General features: G+C 51.1%; 1 protein-coding gene across 3 annotated transcripts in view; it reads right to left on the bottom strand.

Moving 5' to 3' along the window:
• Window positions 1-22,914, bottom strand: part of RPS6KA2 (ribosomal protein S6 kinase A2) — a 457,314-nt gene that overhangs the window by 339,155 nt on the left and 95,245 nt on the right. Inside the window, exon 1 of one of the 3 annotated variants that reach the window (XM_064360467.1) lies at window positions 14,542-14,615. The exons of the other annotated variants lie outside the window; for them this stretch is intronic. Within the exon in view, the coding sequence (XP_064216537.1) occupies window positions 14,542-14,592 (51 nt within the window). The 5' untranslated portion in view covers window positions 14,593-14,615. Of the gene's footprint in view, window positions 1-14,541; window positions 14,616-22,914 lie in introns of those variants that run through there. 3 annotated transcript variants of the gene reach the window in all.

The following is a 22,914-nucleotide window of genomic DNA, read 5'->3' as shown; positions in this document are numbered from 1 at the left end:
TGCCTCAAGAAAGTCCAGGCTGGGTACAGTGGCTCGCGCCTGTAATCCCAGCACTTTGGGAGGCCAAGCCAGGCAGATCACCTGAGGTCGGGAGTTCGAGACCACCCTGGCCGACATAGTGAAACCTCGTCTCTACTAAAAATACAAAAATTAGCCTGGTATGGTGGCGGGCACCTATAATCCCAGCTACTCAGGAGGCTGAGTCAGGAGAATCGCTTGAATTCGGGAGGTAGAGGTTGCAGTGAGCTGAGCTAAGATCACACCACTGTACTTGAAACTGGGTGACAGAGCGAGACTCATTAAAAGAAAAAAAAGAAAAGAAAAGAAAGAAATCCTACAGCCCTGGGCTGAGCGCCGTTACCCCCGACACAAATAGAGCACCATGACCAACGCTCTGCACAGACTGTGTGCACGGGGCTTTTCAAATGTCTGTCTCTGCACAGGAGTGCTCGGACAAAGGCAGCTCAAGAAGAAATTTCTTCAAGAAGAAACACTGAGTTATCTGATTTTTCACAAAAACATTTATTGTTGAGGGAACCCTTGGTGTGGAGTCCTCTCCAGTGTGGGTCTCAGAATTGTGTCTCTCAGGAGAAAATGCGTTTGGATGGCAAAATACAAAAAGTCATGCTAAACCCCAACCAAATCCATGAGGATTTCCCTTCTGCCTCCTCCCGACACACACACACAAGGAGCTGTCACAGCTCTCCCTGCGGTGGCCACGGAGGGGAGGACGGGGAGGACGGCTCTCGGCCGTGTGGCCTCCCAGGTCCTTCATCCGCCCCTCATTCCTCCTCGCACTTCCCTCCACCGCACCTGCCGACACTGCACACTGCGTGCTTTTTATTACCTATAATGTCCACTCAATGCATCATTTCATTAACTCTTAGTCCCACGCTAGCAGGGATTTTTCAGTATTTAGTTAACAGGTGAGCAGGGCACTCTGTGTTCCATCCATGCCTGCAAAACATTGCGAAGCCAGACACACAAACGGGCCCCGTAGAATGGGAGCGTTCCCATAGCAGAGGCACATGTCCCTCTGACTAATGGCACTGAAGGAATCCAAAATTATCTACCTACCAGGGAGCGGAATTCTTCCCAAGACATTTGTCACAGAGCTAGAATACTGGTATCAAAGCAGCTCGAGCACTTCCCCAAAGACAGTCTGGTAACAAAAGAGGACAAGAACGGCCTGCTGCAACACACACCCAAGCTCTGTTTATGTACTTTATTTCTGCATATTTCTCTAGCAACTCGCCCAAGGCCCTGCAGCTGGGGCCAGCTCCGTGGCCCCCGCCAGCCAGCGTTAGACTTGCAAGCTGTCACCCAAAACATGGTTCGCAAAGGAAACTTCATGGCTCCCTCTCCTTTTGAGGATGGGCTATGAAAACTCACACTGCGGGACTTGAAACTCACGGTGCCCAGCGCAGGCCGAGGCCCTGGTGCCAATCCCCCAGGAAGGGCTGGAGAACACCACCCTCGTCTGTGAGCATGCCCACTAAAAGCCCAGCAACCAGGCTGAAGAGCAAGCCCGAACCCAGTTGGGCACACTTCCGATGGCAGCTGCTTTCACCAGGCCACACACATTTTAACAAGTGTGTAACATGAACAGCACAGTTGGGCAGACGCTTGAGGCCACACCCACTTGCACAGCAGCAGAAGGCGCTGGTCCTTAGTTGCTATAACAACAGTGCCGCCTCATCTACAAACAGCTTAGGAGGCCTCTCTGGGGAGCTACCGCTGTCTCTTGTAACCCTTTGATGTACTGAGACATGCATATGCCAGCACGGGCATTTCAGGACACCCTCATGCCCCTGACTCGGCGCCATGGATCCTGCAAGAGGGATTCTCTGCCTTCCCCTCTTTAGCTTTTCACCCATAGGACTTTAACAAACCAGGCCTACGGCAGACAGGCCTCTGGCTGGTGGTCAGCGCACCACACCATCTCCCATAGCAGCAGAAGTGCAGAGAGAGAAAATGAGAGGCCTGAATATTTTCCCTTTCAACCCAGCTTCGGGCACTTGCCGAACATCTGTCTTTCCTGTCAGCCACCGAGTGCAGTGCTGGGGCCCTGAGCCATCCCGAGGTCACAGCCCTCCGTGTCTCGAATTCATACCCTGAGCGCCTGAGTGTCCTCTGGGAAACCGGGGTAAACACTCACCCAGGCGAGTGTGGCCACGTCCTTCCACACAGCACTCTGCATTCATGAAATTCCATCCACCGACCTGGATTTTAATTTTCAAAAAGTCTCTGAGGGCAGCCCTGTGGATGCAGTGACCTCCAGGGGCTGGTGGCGGGGTCCCTGGCTCTCTGTCAGGGAGGCACCAGCTCCGGCCAGGGAATCCTGGTGCTCCCCGTGCCCCTGGGCCATGCTGGCCTCGCTGCAGTCCTGAGACTCAGTCTGGGCATGGGGAGCCGGCGGGAGTGGGAGCAGCACTGCTGGCTGAGGCCTCTGGGGGTAGGCAGGGTCCCGGGGGCCTGCCCTCCTTTCAAAACACAGGCTCTATGGTGACACACTCAAGAAAGAACAGTGCTGGGCCTTAGCCCCCGAGAAACACCTTGGAGGAGCATGCTGCCACAGGGCACAGGCTGGAGACCCGTGCAGCAGGCCCCACCCTGCGGGCCAGGCCCAGACACACACGAGGGTCCTTCCGCTGTCCCTTCAGACTTCAGCGGCATCTGCTTGAGGACAGGCTCGGGGAGAGTGGGAGGTGACACCCCGGGTGGGTGGGTGGGTGCAGGGCTGGGCGTGGCTCTGGATTTAAAGTGGCACACCACACTTTTGCCTGTGGTTCAGTTGGGAGTCTGCACCTGGCTCCAGTTGAAGACGCTGGAGGCAGGACCTTCCCTTCCTAAAGCTTTGGGTGCCTGGGCCAGCCTTCCTCAACTCTGGGAATGGCATCTGCCTCTGCCTGCCTTTCCTCATGGGTTCACTGGGTTGTATGAGTCAGCTCAGGCTGCGTAACAAATAACACAAGCTCTCAGTTGAAACAGCAGACATTCATTTCCCACGGTTCTGGAGGCTGGAAGTAGAGATTGGGATGTTGGCAGGGTTGGCTCCTAGTGGGACATCGCTCCTCGGCTTTGGGGACAGTTTCCTTCCCACATCCTCATGTGACCCTCTGTGTGTCCTAATCTCCTTTCTTTCACTCTTGTTGCCCAAGCTGGAGTGCAGTGATGCCATCTCAGCTCACTGCAACCTCTGCCTCCTGGGTTCAAGCAATTCTCCTGCTTCAGCCTCCCAAGCTGGGATTACAGGCACATACCACCATGCCTGGCTAATTTTTGCATTTTTAGTAGAGATGGGGTTTCACCATGTTGGCCAAGCTGGTCTAGAACTCCTGATCTCAGGTGATCTGCCTGCCTAGGCCTCCCAAAGTGCTGGGATTACAGGTGTGAGTCACTGTGCCTGGTCCTAATCTACTCTTATCATAAGAACACCAGTCAGATTGGACCAGGACCCACCCTCGTGACCCCTTCACCTTCATCACCTCTTCCAGGACCCTCCATCCCAATACAGTTCCATTCTGGGGTCCTGGGCTTAGAGTTCCAACATAAACTTGCGAGGGCACAGTTCAGTCCATAATAACAGCAGAACCCCAAAGACCAGGTTTCCACCCGGTGTTCCGTTAGAGAACGAGAGGGCGCGAAGACAGTGTGGGGCGCTGCAGCAAAGATGCTGAGAGCTGGCAGCTCCGCGTGCAGCGCTGTTTCATCTGCCTCAGTTTACAAGGCCGGAGGAGCCTCTCAGGCCTGCCAAAACCTCCCTAGTGTGTCATGGTTTAAAAATGATCTACCAAAATGTGGAGGTTCTAATCCATCGTCTCTATAACCGGTGACTCAGAAAATAGAGACTAATTTGGAAAAGAGCTGTCAGGCCCGACAGAATATTAATGCTGCGGCCGCGGTTGCCCAGTGAGGACACGAGGAACGAAACGCAGAACATCGCTCGCTCACCTCTGAGCCTCTGAGAAGTATCCGCGCTGCCGCAGGTGCTGAGACACACTTTTCCTGCCCCCGTCACCTTCTGCCTCTATAGATTAGATGGTCTTTCGGGCAAAGAAGGCAGTGCACAGCTGGGGGGCCAGTGCCTTGGGACGCATGCAGCCAGCTGGAGCAGGCAAGGCCACACGACAAGAACACCACCGAGCTCTCCTCTGAGCGCCTACACCCACCAGTCATGTGACCGGATCCAGACTCACCTGTTGAGGCGAATTCCCCATTTCAGCATCTGGGATGAGGACACAGGAAACTCAACATGTGTTTTCCTGTTCTCACATAGTCAACCCAACACTCCTGACCCCGTATGTTGGAGACGTATCTGTTGAGAAATGCTAAGTGTATGATAGAACATATTGTTTGCTGGGAAGAACGATGGCAAGGAAAACTTAGCCACCCTCCCCGCAAATAGAAAACTACCTGGGGCATTCCAAAGTGGCAGGACAAGGTGTAAATATCACACACCTGCTAAAACAGTTCTTTAAGGTATCTGCCCCTGCCCCGTGGCTCCCTCGTGGAGAACACTTTGTAGGTTGTTTGTGATCAGTGGGAAGCGGGCACCAGCTGCCTACTTGGCGTGTTTTGTGTTGTGAGAAAATACCAAACACCTGTTTGTTAAAAATGATCATCTGTTCAGAGAGAATAAATGTGTGGGTCAGCGTCTACTCAGGGCCCTCAGCCCGGAATGCTGCCAGCCCCTGAGGCTCTCAGATCAGAAGGCTGCTGGTCCCCCACTGACCCCAATAGACCCACTTTGCTGTTCTTTTTTTTTTTTTTTTTTGAGATGGAGTCTTGCTCCGTCACCCCAGCTAGAGTGCAGTGGCGCAATCTTGGCTCACTGCAACTTCCACCTCCTGGGTTCAAGCTATTCTTCCGCCTCAGCCTCCTGAGTAGCTGGGACCACAGGCGCGTGCCACCATGCCCAGCTAATTTTTGTATTTTTAGTAGAGACGGGGGTTTCACGATGTTGACCAGGGTGGTCTCGATCTCTTGACCTCGTGATCCGCCCACCTCCACCTCCCAAAGTGCTGGGATTACAGGCGTGAGCCACTGCGCTTGGCCCACTTTGCTGTTCTATCTGGTTGTCTGCTTCTCAGTTCCTTCAGTGCCGCCTGGGTGGGGGTCTCTATGGCTAAGCTGGTTCTCAGTACATATCAAAGTGTTTATCCTACTCCGTACTCTCATGCAATACAACATTTCACCTGCAGTCACCACAGTGCCTGGGGATTTCTTGCCAGTGGCAACCAATCAGTTCTGCGCAGACACCAGCAAGATGTTCTCTAATTCCATTCAAATTCCAACATTGCCTACCTGGAGACAGCCTCAGATTCCATCGGCTGAGGGTTCAGTCCCAGAAGACTACCCCCCACTTCAGACGCCAGTCGTAAGCCCCAGGCTGTGGTCTGTGCTTTTAACCAGCTGGCTATAAATAGGGGTTCCTACAACCCCCTCCTTGTGTTCAGCTAATTTGCTAGCGCAGCTCACAGAGCCCATGGAACCACGTTATCAAGGTCTGCTGGTTTGCTATAAAGGAAATTACAGGACACAGATGGGCAGCCGAATGGAGGCGGGCGTGGGGTGAGGCATGGGGAAGGGCATGGTGCTTCCATGCCCTCTAGGCAGTGCCACCGGCAGGAGCCTCCAGGTGTTCAGTAATCCAAAGCTCCCCAGCCCCAGTTCTCTTGGATTTTTATGGAGGCTCCATTATATGGACAGGCTTGATCGAATCATTGGCCATTGGTGATAAACTCCACCGTCAGCCCCTCTCCTCTCCAGGGAGGTTGGGGGTAGGGATGAAAGTCTCAACCCTCTAATCCTGCCTGTGGTCTCTGGGGTGACCAGCCCCCATCCTAAAGCTGCCTAGGGGCCCTCAGTCACCAGTCATCCCATTAGTGTACAAAGGGCACTCATTCCAAGGGGTTCAGGAGGTGCATATCAGGAACCGGGGAGAAAGAACACGTATGTATATTTTGGTATCGCAAATCCAAAAGCTGGGCTACTGTCTGCTTCACGGACGGTCGGGCACACTCAAGTATAACAGGAGAATGGTCCAGTTGGAAGACACCTTAGAGGCTACTGCAAACTTTTGCACACCAAGAATGTTCCACAACATCCTTCACAGATGCACCTCTGCATGTCTTAGCGACGCAAGCCCGAGTCGCAGCTTGCTAGCTTTGTGCAGCCCGAATCGCTTGTGTGCTCTTTGCGGCAAGGCTTCAGAGCAGTGTCGGTGTGTGCGTGGATGCTGAGGATGAACTCACCTCCTCGCTGCCTGACCCTACTCCCATGTGTATGCCTAGCTGGGGGGCTTCATTTCCAATGCAAATGACCTCGGCAGGAGACGGGACTGCACAGGGGCTTCCTCTTGAAGCTCTTAATGCAGATTCTCAACCTCTGCAGCGGCTGTGTGTGAACAGAGCAGACCCAGACACTGTGCAGAGCGGTGTGTGCTCGACGTTCTGCCCCTACTTGTCCATGCCAGTGAAGGTGCCAACAGTCCCTGTAGCTCTACAGGAGCCTGGAAATGTACCATTGGTTCCAAGGGCGAGTGATGGGCAGGGGGTGGTGGACAGGGTGAAGGACACTTATCCGGTCAGCTTTGTATAGACTCTGGAACTCTAGAACCATGTGAAGAGATTACCTCTTAGGAATGGAAATTAGCAGCTGGCTGGAGGGTGCAGCACAGGCAATCGCCACTCCCGGCTTCAGGAGGCTAAGATGGGGTTGGGGAGCAGCCGGGATGGGAGCGCAGGCCAGACTCTGCTGCCCCAGGCAGGAGGAACTTGAAAACTAACAATGAATGGGTGTTTTACACTGATCCTTGCCACAGGCTAGTGAAGGAGAAGCTTGCTGGGAAAAGATGCTGGTGTGGGGTTGGAGGATGCTGGGCAGCGGGGGCAGATCAGCCTCCATGGGGCCCCCACCTCCCCAGGCCCCCCACCTCCTCAGACCCCCATGTCCTCGGGCCCCCACCTCCTTGGGCCCCCACCTCCTCGGACTCCTACCTCCTCGGACACCCACCTCCTGGGGCCCCCCACCTCCTCGGACCCCCCACTTCCTCGGACCTGCACCTCCTGATGCCCCCCACCTCCTCGGGCCCCCCACATCCTCGGGCCCCCCATTTTCTTGGGCCCCCATCTCCGTCCTCCTTACTGTCTGCCCTGCCTGGCTGGGAGCTGCAGGGGGAGCCTGGCCTCTCCTCCTCCTCTCAGAGCTTCTACTCACCCCCCACCTCACAGACTAAGGCAGGAAGCTGGGCAGGGGGAAGGGGGATGCTGAGTGAGGAAAACAGAGAGGGTGTGGAGGTGGCCACAGTCTGCATCAGAAGCAGAGCTGGCACACTCCTTCTGAGTCCAGCCCGGCCTGAGTCAGCGGAGAGGGGCAGGGAAGAGGGGGCCTTCCAGGGAGAAGGTGTGGGCCCAGGGCAGTGGCCCTGGAGGTGCCCGTCCCGTGCAGAAGTTGGCTTCCTGGAGCCCCACTCTGTGCTACTGCAAAGGGCGATTCCATCGGCCTAGGTTTTGTTAGTTCTGTGAGCCACACAGGATTGGCGTGCAGGGCAGTGCTGCAGACACGTGGGGTGTGCTCCCTCCATGTCCTCAGCTTCTCCCCTGGGTGGGTGCTTACCAGCCCAGGGCCCCATCCCAAACCTCGAGGTCCCGAGGATTCCCTGAGTTCTCGCCGACCTTGGAGGCCCTGAGTCACCCCACAGGGTGCACACATGTCTGTGACACACTCCTCCCACACAGTCTCCCTCAGCCCCTCTTGACCCTCCTCCTCCTCCTCAGATGCACGCCCTCCTGGGGACCTGTACTTGGTATTCCCAACATCCCTGGCTGCTTCCTGCATGCCCAGCTCTGAGCTCGCTGGCCCAGGCACCGCCCTCCATGCCCCTCCTGATTCTGTCACAAGGCGGGTTTCTGCACCTGTATGTCTCCCCTTCTGTGGCTGAAGATGGCAGGTGCCACCCGGGTCTGAGCTCCTGGAGCATCCCTTGTGCCTGGAACTTGCCAGACGCACAGCAGCGATGAGTGTGGTTGATCTGGGATATTGCCAGGAAAGTCTCCAGCCCTGATGCACGAGAAAGAGAAGGGTGACAAGGACCATACGCAGGGGGTCAGGAAGTCTAGCTGAGAACTGGTCTAAAGCAATAGAAATGGGGAAGTCTGTAAATCCAAGCTCTGCTCCTTGGAATAATTCAGAAACTGGCCGAGGGCTGAGACACCCCTCTTGCTGGGTAGACTGTGATCGGATTCAGAGGGAAAAGCCCAATCTCTGGGAGGACAAATGCTATTTGCCTAAACAGAGGTAAGGCTGCTGACACTCCGGAAAGTGTGAAGTGTTCTTTTGTGACTGCAGCCGGCCTCTGCGTCCCCTAACTCGGCACCTTGCAAAGTTCATAACCCTCACACGGTGCCCCGGCAGCTGCAGGCGATGGCCGGCCTCCGGGTTCAGCGGTGAATCAGCGGAGCAGTTAAGATTTTACAGCATTACTTCCGCAAACCAGCAGGAAGTTTTGTCAGCCCCGTGCTGCTTCCTGAAACCTCAAAAAGCCTGCTTCCAAGACACCTGTTTGCTCTTTCCAAGGTGGAGGCAAGACCAGCGCCCTCTGGCCAGGTGCATTCAGGAAGGGGTGGAGATTACACAGGAATTCAGATGAGTTCCAGGGAAGCCAGTTGCCAGGGTCCCGTCAAATGCACAGTCGCAGGAGGGTTTCCCCAGTCGGCCAGCTGGGCCGTGGTCTGCTCTGTAGCAGGAGACAGCTGAGTAGAGCCTGTAACCCCGCAAGGGAGGCAAAGCTGCACTGCAGGGAATGGAGGAGGTGCAGGCCAGCCAGCCCTGACAGGTAACAGACGGCAACAGGCCCTGGGGCTTTGCTTCTCTGCTGGCCTGGGTGTCAGGAGTGGCTGGGCTGCCACCGGAGCCGGGAAAAGAGGCATCCACGTGTCTGAGCTTGGAATCAAAGTATTCCCAAGTTTTCTGCATGAAGCCCTACACGTTTCCATTTTCCACCACAGCCAGTTGGATCGGACTTTGCACCATTTCCAGCCTAGTGAAGTCCAACACTTAGCCAATTTGGTGATTTTATGCAAAGCCAAACAGAGGCACAGACTCTAGGAAATCTACAGAATGAACAGAACATGTCTTCACGACGATTCAAGGTCAGGCCCTGTGGAGCAAAGAAAGCATGGAGCACAGAAGCCAGACTCCTGGAGAAGGGGCCCCAGAGGACAAAGGGGCAACGCAAACTGGGCCAAAGAGTCCCTGAGACCTCGAAGGCGACGCCAGGTCCATCTGTACCTGGATATTTTAAATCTTCCTCCACAGGCTCTACCAGTGCCTCATGTGCGTTTGTTAGAAGTTAGATAAAATCAATGCTTATTATTTTAAATAAAGACATTGTTTCTAAATATTTTAATCATTAACAACCTGTGGTCTTCTAGATGGGCCAGCTTAGCAAATTGGGCAGTATGGCCACAACCTGGGGCCTCAGTGAATATGATGAAGACATCACGCAGAGTAAGCAGCCTCTGAGACGAAGCTCTGAGAAGCGCATCCACAGTCACCGAAGAGCGGGACTAGAGCACACATCCTTTACAACCTCAGCTTCACGTCCAAGAATGCGGGGCACACTGAAGTCCAGAGAGGCAATTTAGAAGAAACGGGAAGAGAAATCTTAAGAGACAGAAAGGCAGAGAGAGATCTATTTTTTTAGGTGGAGTCTCAGTCTGTCGCCCAGGCTGGAGTGCAGTGGCTCTATCTCCACTCACCACAACCTCTGCCTCTCGGTTCAAGCACTTCTCCTGCCTCAGCCTCCCGAGTAGCTGGGATTACAGGCACATGCCACTGCACCGGCTAATTTTTGTATTTTTAGTAGAGACAGGGTTTCACCATCTTGGCTAGGATGGTCTCGAACTCCTGACCTCAGGTTATCCACACATGTCGGCCTCCCAAAGTGCTGGGATTACAGACGTGAGCCACCGCGCCCGGCCTGATTTGTTTTTAAATCTTATTTTAGAATTAGATAGTGAAAATATAGGAAGAAAGTCACCTCGAAAGGTGATATTAGCTAAGAATATTAATGGGTTATTAAATATTTAAATTAATTCAAAGGTGATAGACCCATAATGATGATGAAGGTTATTATAGAGGCAGATGATTCTTGGTGTTGGAGATCATTTACTCAGACCCTTGTATTTTAAAAGAAAGACTGAGACTAACTGAGTTAATTGATTTTTCTCAAAGGGAAAGCAGGGCTCCGAACGCAGTCCTCCCTCCTGCTGTCCCCACACCATTCTGTGTGTCGCTACCCTCGCCCCTACGTCTCCCCATAGTTTTCTGCTTGTTGCTGCTGGTTTCTTGGTGGAATCTGGATCAAGTAGATGGATACTACTGGGGTGACGGTGGCCCAATCCCTATCTGCTGCGTTAAGCCTGGTATGTGCTGCTGAGTAGGTAAATGTTTTTGTCCCCTGACTCTGCACCTGGATTTATTTGCTGTGAAATGCAGGGCCCATTCCTACCGACTATGAGCAATTTATTCTGTGGCTTTAGTCACTGCAGAGGGCAGAAACTTTTAGATACTACTCCCTTTGTGTGGCATTAAAATCATACTCCTCTTTGCTGGCGACCGTTTCTGTAGGAAGTGCGTGGTTTACTAGAGCAAAGGGGCTGGCTGTCACGCCAGACTCAAGCCAGATGTAGGGCGCTGTCTATCTTGTTCATGGTTTTACCCCAGGCCCCAGCTGGGGCGACCCAAGCACTCAATAAAGAAGTATCTACGCGAGGGAGGAACAGTCCTCCTCAGGCTGAACAAACAGCTGCCGTGTCTGGGTATACGACAGCATTCAATGGACTTTGCCCGTTAAACGCCTTAAAACTAAAACTTTAGTGATAACTTCAGAAAATTAACCTCTGTAAAGAATCAATAATATACTTTAAAATGTGTGTAATGCTGTTGGAATTTTCTTCTTATATTAAACACAAAAATGTCCTATATTTATATAAAAATCACTGTTGGCCTTTTTATATGTTCTTCTACAGCTGTATATTAATACTATGACATCGTATTGTAAAAACAAACACAGGAACTCAGATGAGTTTAATAATAGAATCACACAGCAGTTTGAAACTTCATCCGCAGGGACATAGCGTTAACTGTTGTTATTATGAAAGTTTATCACCTCCCTACAAACGCATTTTGACTGTTATTTAGATTGTGTTAATGTGTTGTGTTATTATAATAAAACCTTTATTACTACACGTATTGTGCTTGTTCAACAGTCGTTAGCAACTATGAAACTGGGAAAATCCACCGAGCTGATTTGCCCATGAGCTATCGCGGTTCATATGAAAACAGATCAAGAAGTTTGGGATCCTCCACAAGAAGCCGCTCACTTCCCCAAAATTTCAAGAGAGATCACTGTCAGAAACGCACTAACCCAACAATGCATCATGAGGAGCCCAAACTCTGGGAAATACCCTGGCCATGCTCGAACTTGACCTGCCGTGCTCTCCTGTGCTGTCCACCTTCCTGAAGGAGCCCAGCCCTGAGCCCCAGCCACACGAGACCTCAGTATCCCTGAGGTCCGAGGTGCACGCAGTGGTGACTGTGCCTGGGACCACCTTAGCGCCTGGAATGGTTTCTCAGACACAGAGACTTGGTCTCACCTATTTTTGCATTTGCCACAACATGTGTGTTGGAGGAATCTTGAATAAACAAAAGCCGCTAGTTTTAAAAACAACTGACAGTGTTTTAAAACGCAGGCTTCATTATTATTCAGGTGTGGCAGGGCAACAGGTCACGAGGCAACCGCCGTGGAAAAGAGTTTGTTACTCACAGATCTGGGAGAGGGGCCGTGCCCTGGGGACCACTTAGGGATGCACTGAGCCTGTCCGGAGGCAGAAGGGGCACGGGGATGCATGGGCAGGGGCCTTTCACGTGGCTTCTAGGGAAGGAATGGGTGAGCCAGGCTGAGTCTGCATGGGATTGGCTGGTATGGGCCTTGCTGCATGGGGGTTGCCCTTGCTGGCCGGCTCCAGGCCCTGGGGGAGATCAGGGTAGGAGGGTGTGGCCCAGAGTGGTGGGAGTTCATAAAGGAGGTGGTGGGGTGGCCTCTGGATTGGTCAGTTTTCATTTGAAAAGTGCGTTTCTGGGTGAGTTGCCTGCTGTGTCTCAGAAAGAGAAATCCTGGGGGAGCAGCCCCTCCAGGGCCAGCAAGCCTCCCCAACTCCCCACGGATGTCAAAGTATCAGATGCGGAAAATGACAAGGCCCAGCTAGTTCAGGCAGGTAGAGGCCCCTTCCCAGCCCTTAGGCTGCTGTGCTGCACCCTCCTGATGCCACGTTTAATGCTGTGGTCTCAGGGAAGGGGTCTGAGATGAGTGTCCGGGTGACAGGCCCCACCCTGTCGCTCATTCCCGGGGGAACTTGACTCAGGAATCTCAACCTTCAGGGCCTCAGCCTCCTCATCTGTGAAATGAAGGGGATGGAAGGGGTTGGACTGTGTGATTTCAGTGACCCCTTCCAGCTTCCAGATTGCACAAGGCCCACCTCGTAACCTGGAGCACAGAAAATCTATAATCCTGTGCTTGTCAAGGAACCTAGACTCAGGGCCACTGAATTCTAACGAAGGTGTGATTCCCTCAGCCAAAGCCGTGGAGGGTGGGGAGGTTTGCATCCACGCATACTCCTAGGTGGCCTCAGATGGGCCCTGGGTGAAGGCAGCTCTTCCCAGGGCAGCTTGCTGGCCTCCGCAGCGTGGACTCCTGGCACGAGTGCTTTCCGGACTTACTGTCCCAGCCTACAGCCCGGGCCATGGCAAAACCTTATGTAGAGACACTTTGCAGCTCCTAGAAAGAGACCGTGCAGGGCGTTCGCCCCTTCCTAGGGCAAGCTCTCTCGGAGGACCGCAGGAGATGTTTCTCGCAGGGCTCGGAACAGAAATAGAAGTGTTTACCTACACAACCGGGCTTTGTTTATTCGCTTATTTTTCTTGTTTGGTTTCTGTGTCTCCAGCGTGCCTGCCTTGTTCCACTCCTTGAGAAGCCAGCAGTCTCGGAGTCAGACCCAGGCCCACCTTCCGCAGGGCTGCGGCCTGTGGACAGACTCCGGGGCTGCCGCGCGTGGGCCCAGCTTCCTACCACTCCTCCTCCTTTCCTTCACCAAGTGGCTTAGCTTTGGACTGAATATAGGTAAGTTTACTGACATCTTTTGGACATAAGATGGGGTATCAACAAGGAAATACGCCAGAGATGCAACTTTGTTTAAATCAAAGCAAACAACCGCATGAGAAGCTGTTGTCAGGATGTAACAGACTCGGGGCTGAGCCGGGTGAGGAGCTGGAATTCACAATTAGAGGCCTGCCTGTCTTCGCCACTCAGGAAGAAGCCACTTATTCTCTTCATGCTCAGTTTTCTTAATTCCAAAAGTTGAAGTAAACAACTTTCATTCACCTTATATAATTATTTAAAATAATATTATTTTAGTAGTTTCAAAATAAAATATAAATATTCCTTAAAATTGTATTGTCATACACAAGGATCTACAAGTCTAAGCATATTTACCAACCCCAGATCTGACATAACTAAGCCTGTGCACACTTGCAGATCTGAGCCAAAACAAGGAACCAGGACGTCTTTTCATCCTATTCAAAAAAAAGTGTGCACATCTGGGGAAGTCACAGATTTTCCTTCAAAACAATGTTCTACCCATGAGTAGGTCAGTGATTTCTAGAACCCTGTATTTCATCTTTTTTCTTTTTAAAAAGAATTATGTGAGATACACTTAACAGTAATTTCTCAACAGATTGTAGGAGCAATTGCATGGGCTGGTTTGGGTTCTGATCTGATGCACTCTGGTAACGTGTGATTATCAATGTGTTTGGCTTAACTCACTTAAAAACGGGCAACCTGGAGGGCGGGAGGAGTGCGGAGTGAGTGTTGGATGGGAACAGAGCTTGCTTCGGCTTGGGGTGATGGAAGAGTCCTAGAGGTGGTGCTGATGGCTGCACAACGTGAATACACTTAATGTTGCTGAGTCGTGCACTGAAAAATGGTTACAACTGCAAATCTTAAGCACATTTCCCCATCATATAAGAAAAAGCAAAAACAATTTTTTAAAGGGCAAACTGCTAGCTCTGGGTGAGTTTTGATTCTCTTCACCCAAAACTTTACCTTTTAGTAACAGTAAAAATAAACATAAGCTTCGTCCTATTTTCTCCCCTTTGCTTCTGCACTTGCAGAAAAATTACAGACCCCCTTGCCCTCAGTGCTGGAAACACACTTGGGAACAGGAGCATTAAGTTTCCCTGGGCGCGACACATCCTCAAACACGAGATAAATTCAGAACAAGGCGAACTTGAACCAGACACGCTGACCTGCTCTTGGCACCACTGCGAGACCCGTGCTCATGATCTGTGAGATTCCACTCTGCCCAGAAAACAGCTTGCCCCTGGCCACCCAAGCTCGCTCATGCCAGTGATTTCCCTGCAGTAAATAAAAACTGCCAAGCTCCCCGGGACCCCCATTTCCCACGAGCCCCCCTTTACCTTTCTGAGGAACAGTCTCTGCAGCTTCTTGTGTGGCAGCCTGATCATCATCTTGCGCTGTGTAGGGTCCGGGGGTCGGGCTCCCCTCGCCGGCCGGCCATCCTGCCAGGGCAGTGCCACTCCTTTTATCACCTCCGGGGCTGCTGCGCCCACCCACCCCCGCACGTCACCAGGCAGCCACTCCGCACAGCCCCCCTTTCCTCCCCTCACCCCTTTCAGGCAGCCAGATTCCTGAGCCAGGAGTCCTGCCCCTCGTAGGCACCAGCTGTGAAGCGAGAATGCTCTGGCTGCAGACAAAACCCCTGCTTTGCAAACTCAGAAGCAAAGGAGAGAAGCCTAGAAAACCTCAGCCCTGAGGCTGGCCATCTCCTCCGATGTGAACGCCAAGTTACTCATGCTGCTCTGAATCCCAGCAGGCTGGAACACAACATCTGGCAGAAGCCGGCAAAGCAGAAGCGTCACGTGGAGGCAATCGAATGTCAGAAACCGTCAAAGATGCTCCGAAGGGCAGGCCTGAGGTCCTCCCACCACACACCTGCCCGCCTGCCCACAGCTAGGCTGGAACGTGCCTTAGCAGCACTTGAAAAGACACCTCAATCCTTCTCTGTGTCACTTAAACGAAAAGGAGGAGGCAGTGGGAGGAGGAAGGAGAAAGAAAATGGTTGCTATTTCTTTGGGTGGCGCTGGGTCAACGAATGCTCATGGAGGGTGCAAGGATGGCATCACCCTTGTATTACCCCTTCAAATGACACCTCCACACCAGAGACAGGCAGGTGCACACACACACACACACACACACACTCTCTCCAGCCTCCTCCCCGGCTAACTCAGAGTATGTCCCCTCTGGCTAATATAAACATTTGCTTCGCTTTCCTGATCAAAACTGAGTTCCCACGTTTTCGGAACATCAGCCCTTTCTTGCTGTCACTTGCCATCGAGCCCTGCCTTGGTGCCACCAGAAGTGTTCAGGGTTCCACGTAATTGGCAGCCACTGAGTGCAGGTGGCAGGTTCAGAGTCAGACCCAGGACACTGGTGGAGAGTTTCCTTTGTTTATTGCTGTAGCTTCTTGTTACTACATAAACAGCCTTCTCCTCTGAAAACTACAGACACAACAGAAGAGATCTAGCAACTGACAATTGCCTTTGAGGTGACAGACGACAGAGACCATGGCTGAGGATGCAGGCGTGGAAATAAACTGCTGTGGAAGCATAGGACATGAAAAGAAGAAACCAAAGGTAAGAGAAAATTCAAGGCTGAAATGGATAGAAATTACCTCGATTTAGGGCAGTACAGTGCTGAGAGAGGGGCCCTGTCCACCCCTTCCTTACTCCCAGACACTGAGATAAAGAATATTTCCTTCCCAATCAGACAAAAATAGTTGAAGTACAATTGTCTTTTCTCAGGTGGTTGCTACTTCAGAAAACGGGTTCTATCGAAATAGCCTTTCATCCACTCTGTGGCTTCCAGAGCACACACGGCGAATTTTCTTTCCCTCGAATGCAGAACTGACGGAAACTCATTTATCCATATCCAGATAAATGTTGCATTCGTGTATGTGTGTGTGTGTGTGTGTGTGTGTGCATGTGTGTTTGGGCTACACAGACAGGTACATACTTTAAGTAAATAACAACTCAAGAATGCTGTGGTCAGCCCTTCGGAGGGACATTCTAAGCTATCATTTTTATTAACCCTACTTTCCATTATAGGAACTAAAGTTTTATTATTAAGAACCTACAATATAAGATTTTTAGAAACATATGCCATGCATCTGCCATTATATACACATTTTTTTTTCTATTCTGGAGCAGTTGGCAAATACGACGTTCTAAGCAGAACGGTCACACTTCTGAGCTGTTACTTTGAGGAGAGAGCACGGTTTGTTCACAGGCCAAGTTACGGCAACAGAAGAAAATGCCTCCGTCTCCCAAAATTTCTCAATGACCTTTTGCCACTTTTGCTGGTGCAAAATAATAATACAGGGAGATTAATAGAAACTAAGGCTCTTTCTAGTCTCACCGAATTTCATACGTGTTACTTTATTTGGGTCTCAGCACTTGCTGGTATGTTTCAGCCTTGACGTCTCTTTTTTGTCAAAGCATCAGGAGCTTTAAAACAATTCCAGTTCTATTTCTTTTCCCTAAAATGAACCCACATCCATATTTCACCTCTTTGAAAATGCTGGATCTTAAAATATATGTGCAGTCTTGCACAGAAATAAGCACTCCTGCTTCCTGGAAACGCGCTGGTGGCGGTCTCACACCGTCTACCGTCAGCAGCAGCCTCAGCGCCTACGGCAGACATGACTGCAGCCCAGTCCGCGGCCTCGCCCGCCGGCCGTCGCCGCTCCCACCGTTGTACAGAGGGGCGTGCGCTTCGCTCAGCGCTGCTGCATGGGATTTCTGCGTGTCGAAGGAGAACAACATAACATATTTTCCTTAAAACTCGACTCTGTCAAGAGATCGAGACCATCCCGGTCAACATGGTGAAACCCCGTCTCTACTAAAAATACAAAAAAATTAGCTGGGCATGGTGGCGCATGCCTGTAATCCCAGCTACTTAGGAGGCTGAGGCAGGAGAATTGCCTGAACCCAGGAGGCGGAGGTTGCGGTGAGCTGAGATCGTGCCATTGCACTCCAGCCTGGGTAACAAGAGCGAAACTCCGTCCCAAAAAACAAAAAACAAAAAACAAAACAAAAAACAAAACAAAACAAAACAAAACAAAAAAACAAACTTGACTCTGTGACCCTTCATAAATATTTTGTTTTAATTTTAAAATACATATTTTTCAGGCTTGAGATTTGGAATTTTTTACTAAATTTTTGTTTGAGGGTGTGGTGTTGAGGCCCTGGATTTGTTTCAAATACACAGGAATACAAATGAAAGGTTTCTTTCCGCTATCTGTGACTTACTCAATCGCTTGGCAGAGATGTGTCGCTCCTGTGGGGAAATGTTCCCAGCTCAGGCGAATCAGTGGCACCCGGGAATGGCGATTTGGAGAGAGGAAGGTGGGCTCGTTTTGCTGAACAAATATTTTCTCAGGTTATTTTGCACACAGAGTAAAATAAAAGGCTTCTTAAGAAGCTGTGTAAACATCTTCTTTTAAGGGTATATAGAGCTGGTCTAATCCCCAAAGGAAAAAAACCCAGGAGTTAAGCAAAGCAATTGAACTATATCAAAAATGAACTCACCAAAGCTGCCTACTGAACGTCAGGGTGACAAGACCATTGCACGGTGCATGAGCACTGCCTCCATCACGGTCTGGTTTTAGACTGTGAGGACTTCGGGTCTGTTCTATTGTTCCTGGCAACAGAAACTAGCACAGGTTAGATTAGCGCAAGCCACGGGAAAGCCTGCAAATCCCTCGGCCAAAAATGCTCATCTTTCCTGCACCACACATTTTGCTGGAATCACTTGAAATAGCCTGCTCACTGGCAAGCCCTCTTCCCGTTTCCAACCTGATTGCAACGTGCATGGATACTGAGTTGAGGAAAAGAGAAAAAGAGAATTGGATGGGGGAATGGAGAAGCAAAGGGTCTGAATAATCCTCACCCACAATCATTGGGTTTTGGTATCTGTATTTTCAGTGATCTTAAAAGCAATTCAATCCAAACTCCCATAAGAATTAAAAGGTAATTTTCCAGGACTTGGTACTTCTGAAAGTGCACTAGCAAAATAGATCAGGCCTTTGGTCTCTGGGTAAATGGTGGTCCTGTGAGAACTAGTGGGTTTGCAGTAGAAACCTTTCATGTTTAATGGCATTTAATTGCAGGTGGATAAGAGTTTTGAACTGAATGTTGTCATGGTGATAATGGCAAGAAATTGCCTTTTATTTTTATTTTTAGTTTTGAGACCTAGTCTCACTCTGTGGCCCAGGCTGGAGTGCAGTGGCGTTGTGTCAGCTTACTGCAAGCTCTGCCTCCTGGGTTCAAGCAATTCTTGTGCTTTAGCCTCTCAAGTAGCTAGGATGACAGGCATGCACCACCATGCCTGGCTAATTTTTGTATTTTTAGTAAAGACAGGATTTCACCACGTTGGCTGGGCTGGTCTCAAACCCCTGACCTCAAGTGATCTGCTTGCCTCAGCCTCCCAAAGTGCTGGGATTACAGGCATGAGCCACCACACCTGGCCACCTTTTTTTTTATGCCATGGGAAATCATCATAACCACCTTGACTTACTCATCTACCAAATACATTTTTAAAGACATTATTCTGAAAAGGTCTCTGGCTAACTGGTGAAAAGCAGCCGTCACTGCTTATTGGCTCCGGCTTTAAAAGCATTGCTATTGTTGTCATGTGAGCCTCCACCTTCCAGCCGCACAACCCAAATGCTCATGCCGGTTAGCCCAAGGAATAGACAAGCACCATGCAGCAGAAAGCCTCTGTTTCATGTTTCCATAAGATCAGCAGCGTCTCAGCCCAGGAGCAATATTGTGTGTCTTCCTCTGAAAAACCCAGTTGTTCACTTCCACATCTTCGGTCCCAGGGAGGATCAGGCGGTGACATCAGCCTTGCGTTGAAGACATCGCTGTAAGTGTGCCGCACCTTTCCCCCTCCTGGGCCCCAGGAGATAGGAAGGTGGGACGGCCTGGCTGCATCCTCCCCGTTGGGAATGGAGTGTAAGGGAAGAGTCTCCTCGTGTCTGAGGCAGTGTGGAGGGTGCCAGCTATCCCCTGCACCCCAGCCTCACAGCGAGAACCAAGAGCCCAGGGAGGGGACAGCTCCAGATGGGGCAGCCTCGTCTCCCAGCCCCTGGACCTCCGAGAATGTGGCTGAGGATAGCTCTGCCAGTGTCCTCATGGGAAAGAAGTCGCACAGAGGAGTGGGAAGTGTCACATGAAGGCCCTGGTGTCACCACAGAGCTACAGGGTCTGTCCCATCTGGACCAAGACAAGGGGCAGAAACCTTAGGTGCTAGTGTCACCCAAAGGAAACTGAGGCCCAAAGAGGCCACACAGCCCAGGCGCTAGGACGGCAGCATCCACGTGTCCTCCCCTCCCTCAGTCTCCCCACGTTTTACCACATTCTCCTCAGACTCAAAACCAAATCTCTGTCGCTCTTTACCATCTAGCCATGTAGCAATCGGTCTGCATGTGTGTGTGCATGCAGTGTGCGTGTGTGTGTTTGTGTATCTATGTGCATGTGCATGTTCATGCAGTGTCTATGAGCATGTGCATGCAGTATGTGTGTGTCTATGTGCATGTGTGTGTGTGCAGTGTGCATACATCTGTATGTCTATATATGTGTGTGCATAGAGTATGCATGTGCGTGTATGTGTGCAGTGTGTATGTCTATGTGCATGTATGTGTATGCAGCATGCATGCATCTGTATGTCTATGTATGTGTGTGCATGCAGTATGCATGCATGTGTATGTCTATGTGCATGTGTGTGTATGCAGCATGCATGCATCTGTATGTCTATGTATGTGTGTGCATGCAGTATGCATGCATGTGTATGTCTATGTGCATGTGTGTGTATGCAGCGTGCATGCATCTGTATGTCTATGTATGTGTGTGCATGCAGTATGCATGCATAGGTATGTCTATGTGCATGTGTGTGTATGCAGCATGCATGCATCTGTATGTCTATGTATGTGTGTGCATGCAGTATGCATGCATGTGTATGTCTATGTGCATGTGTGTGTATGCAGCATGCATGCATCTGTATGTCTATGTATGTGTGTGCATGCAGTATGCATGCATGTGTATGTCTATGTGCATGTGTGTGCATGCAGTGTGCATGTGTGTTTGTCTATGTGCATGTGCGTGTGCATGCGGTGTGTGTATGTTTGTATGTCTATGTGTGTGTGCATGCAGTGTGCATGTGTGTGTTTGTGTGTCTGTGCACATGTGTGTGCATGAAATGTGCATGTATGTTTGTATGTCTATGTATGGGTGTGTGTGTGCATGTTAAAGAGAGGAGGGAACATGACGTTCAAATTTCCCCACAGCAGTTGGTGTGGTCCCCAGCACACGGAGTATGTAAAGTCATGTTCTTAAGTGAAAGTACCTTGGGAAACTGGCCTCATTTTCCCTTACAGGGCTGGTTTCAAATCACTCGGGGTCTCGCACCTGGCTGTAAGCCGGCACCAGGGTTACACCCTGCTGTGCACTGCAGTCCCTGAGAGACTCACTCAGCCTCACGTGAAAGTCCTGTTCACTCCCAGTTCACAGGTAAATAAATCAACAGCTCCATGGAGAAGGAACAGCACCTTCCCATCCCGTCCACTCCCAGGAAATGACCTTCACTTCTGCCACGACTTTCAGGAGCTAACAAGGAAAAGGGAGCAAGTTATGACCCTGAGCCTTCCACCACGAGATTTCAGACCTGTGGGGACCGAGGCCAGTGCAGAGCACAGGTGGAAACACAGGTACACAGGTGACCTTCCATAGGCCAAAGAAACGGTTTCACATGCTTCTGTGATCATAGCTGCAAGCATCAATATGACCATAATGAATAAAGTTCAGTTTTATCTGGAAGGCATTGATGGGTTCCTGTGGTCTCCTCAATGCATGAATAACAAATATACAGCGACTGAGGGGTGGCCTGTGATTTACTCGTATTATATTTGAGACAAAGAGATTATATTAACAATGTCTGGGACCCAGTAACTCAGAAATTCCAGCAGCAGTATCAGGGTCATAGAAGGAGTCACATTTCTTGCCATACGGCTTCCGATTTCCAGGCTTAGCCAAAGCCCATTAGATAGCATGGAAAAAGCAAGGCCAAGAATTTTAAATTCTTTTGGCGTCATTAAAGGGTGACATTAAGAAAGTAGAAAAATGTTATTTCCACAAAATAAATTGCGAGAGTAAATTACCTTTGAGTTCAACAAACGTCACCATCGTAGAATCACAGTTAAGACTCCAAAGCCACACAGCTTGGTTCAAATTCCGACCCACCACTTGGCCCTGTCACCTGGTACAATTCATTGCCTCCATGTTCTCATCTGTAGAATGGGAGAGCGCAGCAATGACGGGCTGCTTCATCTGGTTGTGAGGGTCAAATTCGTTCATATTGTAAGGGGCTCAGAACATAGTGAGTATTCCAGAAGGATTTACCAAAGAAAAGCAAAGCAAAAACAGGAGGAAGGCAGGGAACCCTGGATTCCCTTGCGGGAACAACCTTGGAAACCGAAAGTTAATTAAGAAAGAGCTGTCAATTTCTTTATCTCCTTCCTGTACAGATAAGAGCATTGAGAAGAGGCGTTTTTATAAGTAGTAAGGCACCAGGCAGATAAACCTCCATGACCTTGTTAGTCCGCTGTTAGCAATCAAGTCCCCAGGGGTCCAAGGTACTAAGCAACTGCAAACGATGCCTCCAGAAACAGGGGTGCACCCAGCTGTCCTTTAAAGATGGTTTTTGGATCCATGACGGCACGATCGGCCTTGTCTGTGTCTGCCACCAAATACTAAATTGTGTGGCATACACAGCACTTTCCATGACCTGCTCTAAAGCAGCCTCTGTTAGGGTTCCTGTTGTTCAGCTGGAAAGAATGCGGAGTGTTTCAGGAGTCATGGGCGTGAGGAATGGACACGCATGGGGTTTCTGAGTGCCCGGTGTCCTGCGTCACTGTCCGCTCTGAGGACCACGCCGTGCTGGAGCTCCACTCCCACTGGGGAGGCTGTGAGTGGGAGGGTGGGAGAAATGTGGCCGAGCCCCAGCTCACAGCAGGGAAGAGCTCTGGGACTGCCCTCCGCAGTGCGGTCAGGATCATTTAAGGCCAGGGACATTTTAGTGATGGGCAGAGGGAAGGACACCAGGAGGTGTGTGAAGAGGGAGAGCGGGAGGCTCTGCCCCAGGGTGGCCGAGGAGCAGGGCGCTCCCCAAAGGAGGGTGTCAAGGACGGCAAGCCCTGAGGAGGTGCTGGAACATGGGATCGGATCAAACAGCACGCGGCCCACGTTTCTCTCCTTATGAGGCGGCTCAGTAGAGCTGAAGGAGCGAAATCAGGCCAGTGAGATAGAGGGAGGGGTGCAGGAAGGCAGGAGGAGGCCAAGCCCCCAGGCCTAGGTGGGGAAGCAGAGTGGGTCAGGAATCAGGGGGCCAGGCAGGGGTCGGGTCCCTGTCACTGACCACCCTGAGTGCGGCTGCGCTTCACAGGACTCAGCCAGGTACCCTCACGCTGTGAAAAGAAACCAGAAGGAGCCCGCAGCCGTGAGCCCACAACCCCTGACAATGTGGGGAAGGCGTGCCACGGGGACTCGGAGAGTGGCCACCACAGTGACGCCTACATCCCTGCAAGCACCAGTGTAAACACGTGCCACAGTCACGTGCCACGGGGACTCGGAGAGTGGCCACCACAGTGACGCCTACAGCCCTGCAAGCACCAGTGTAAACACATGCCACAGTCACGTGCCACGGGGACTCGGAGA

This window comes from Aotus nancymaae, unplaced genomic scaffold (genome assembly GCF_030222135.1).
Source record: "Aotus nancymaae isolate 86718 unplaced genomic scaffold, 86718_ANA_hifiasm-v0.15.2.pri h1tg000040l, whole genome shotgun sequence".
NCBI lineage: Eukaryota > Metazoa > Chordata > Mammalia > Primates > Aotidae > Aotus > Aotus nancymaae.
Note: the sequence above shows the minus strand (reverse complement) of the source record. Positions and strands in the feature narration are given on the sequence as shown.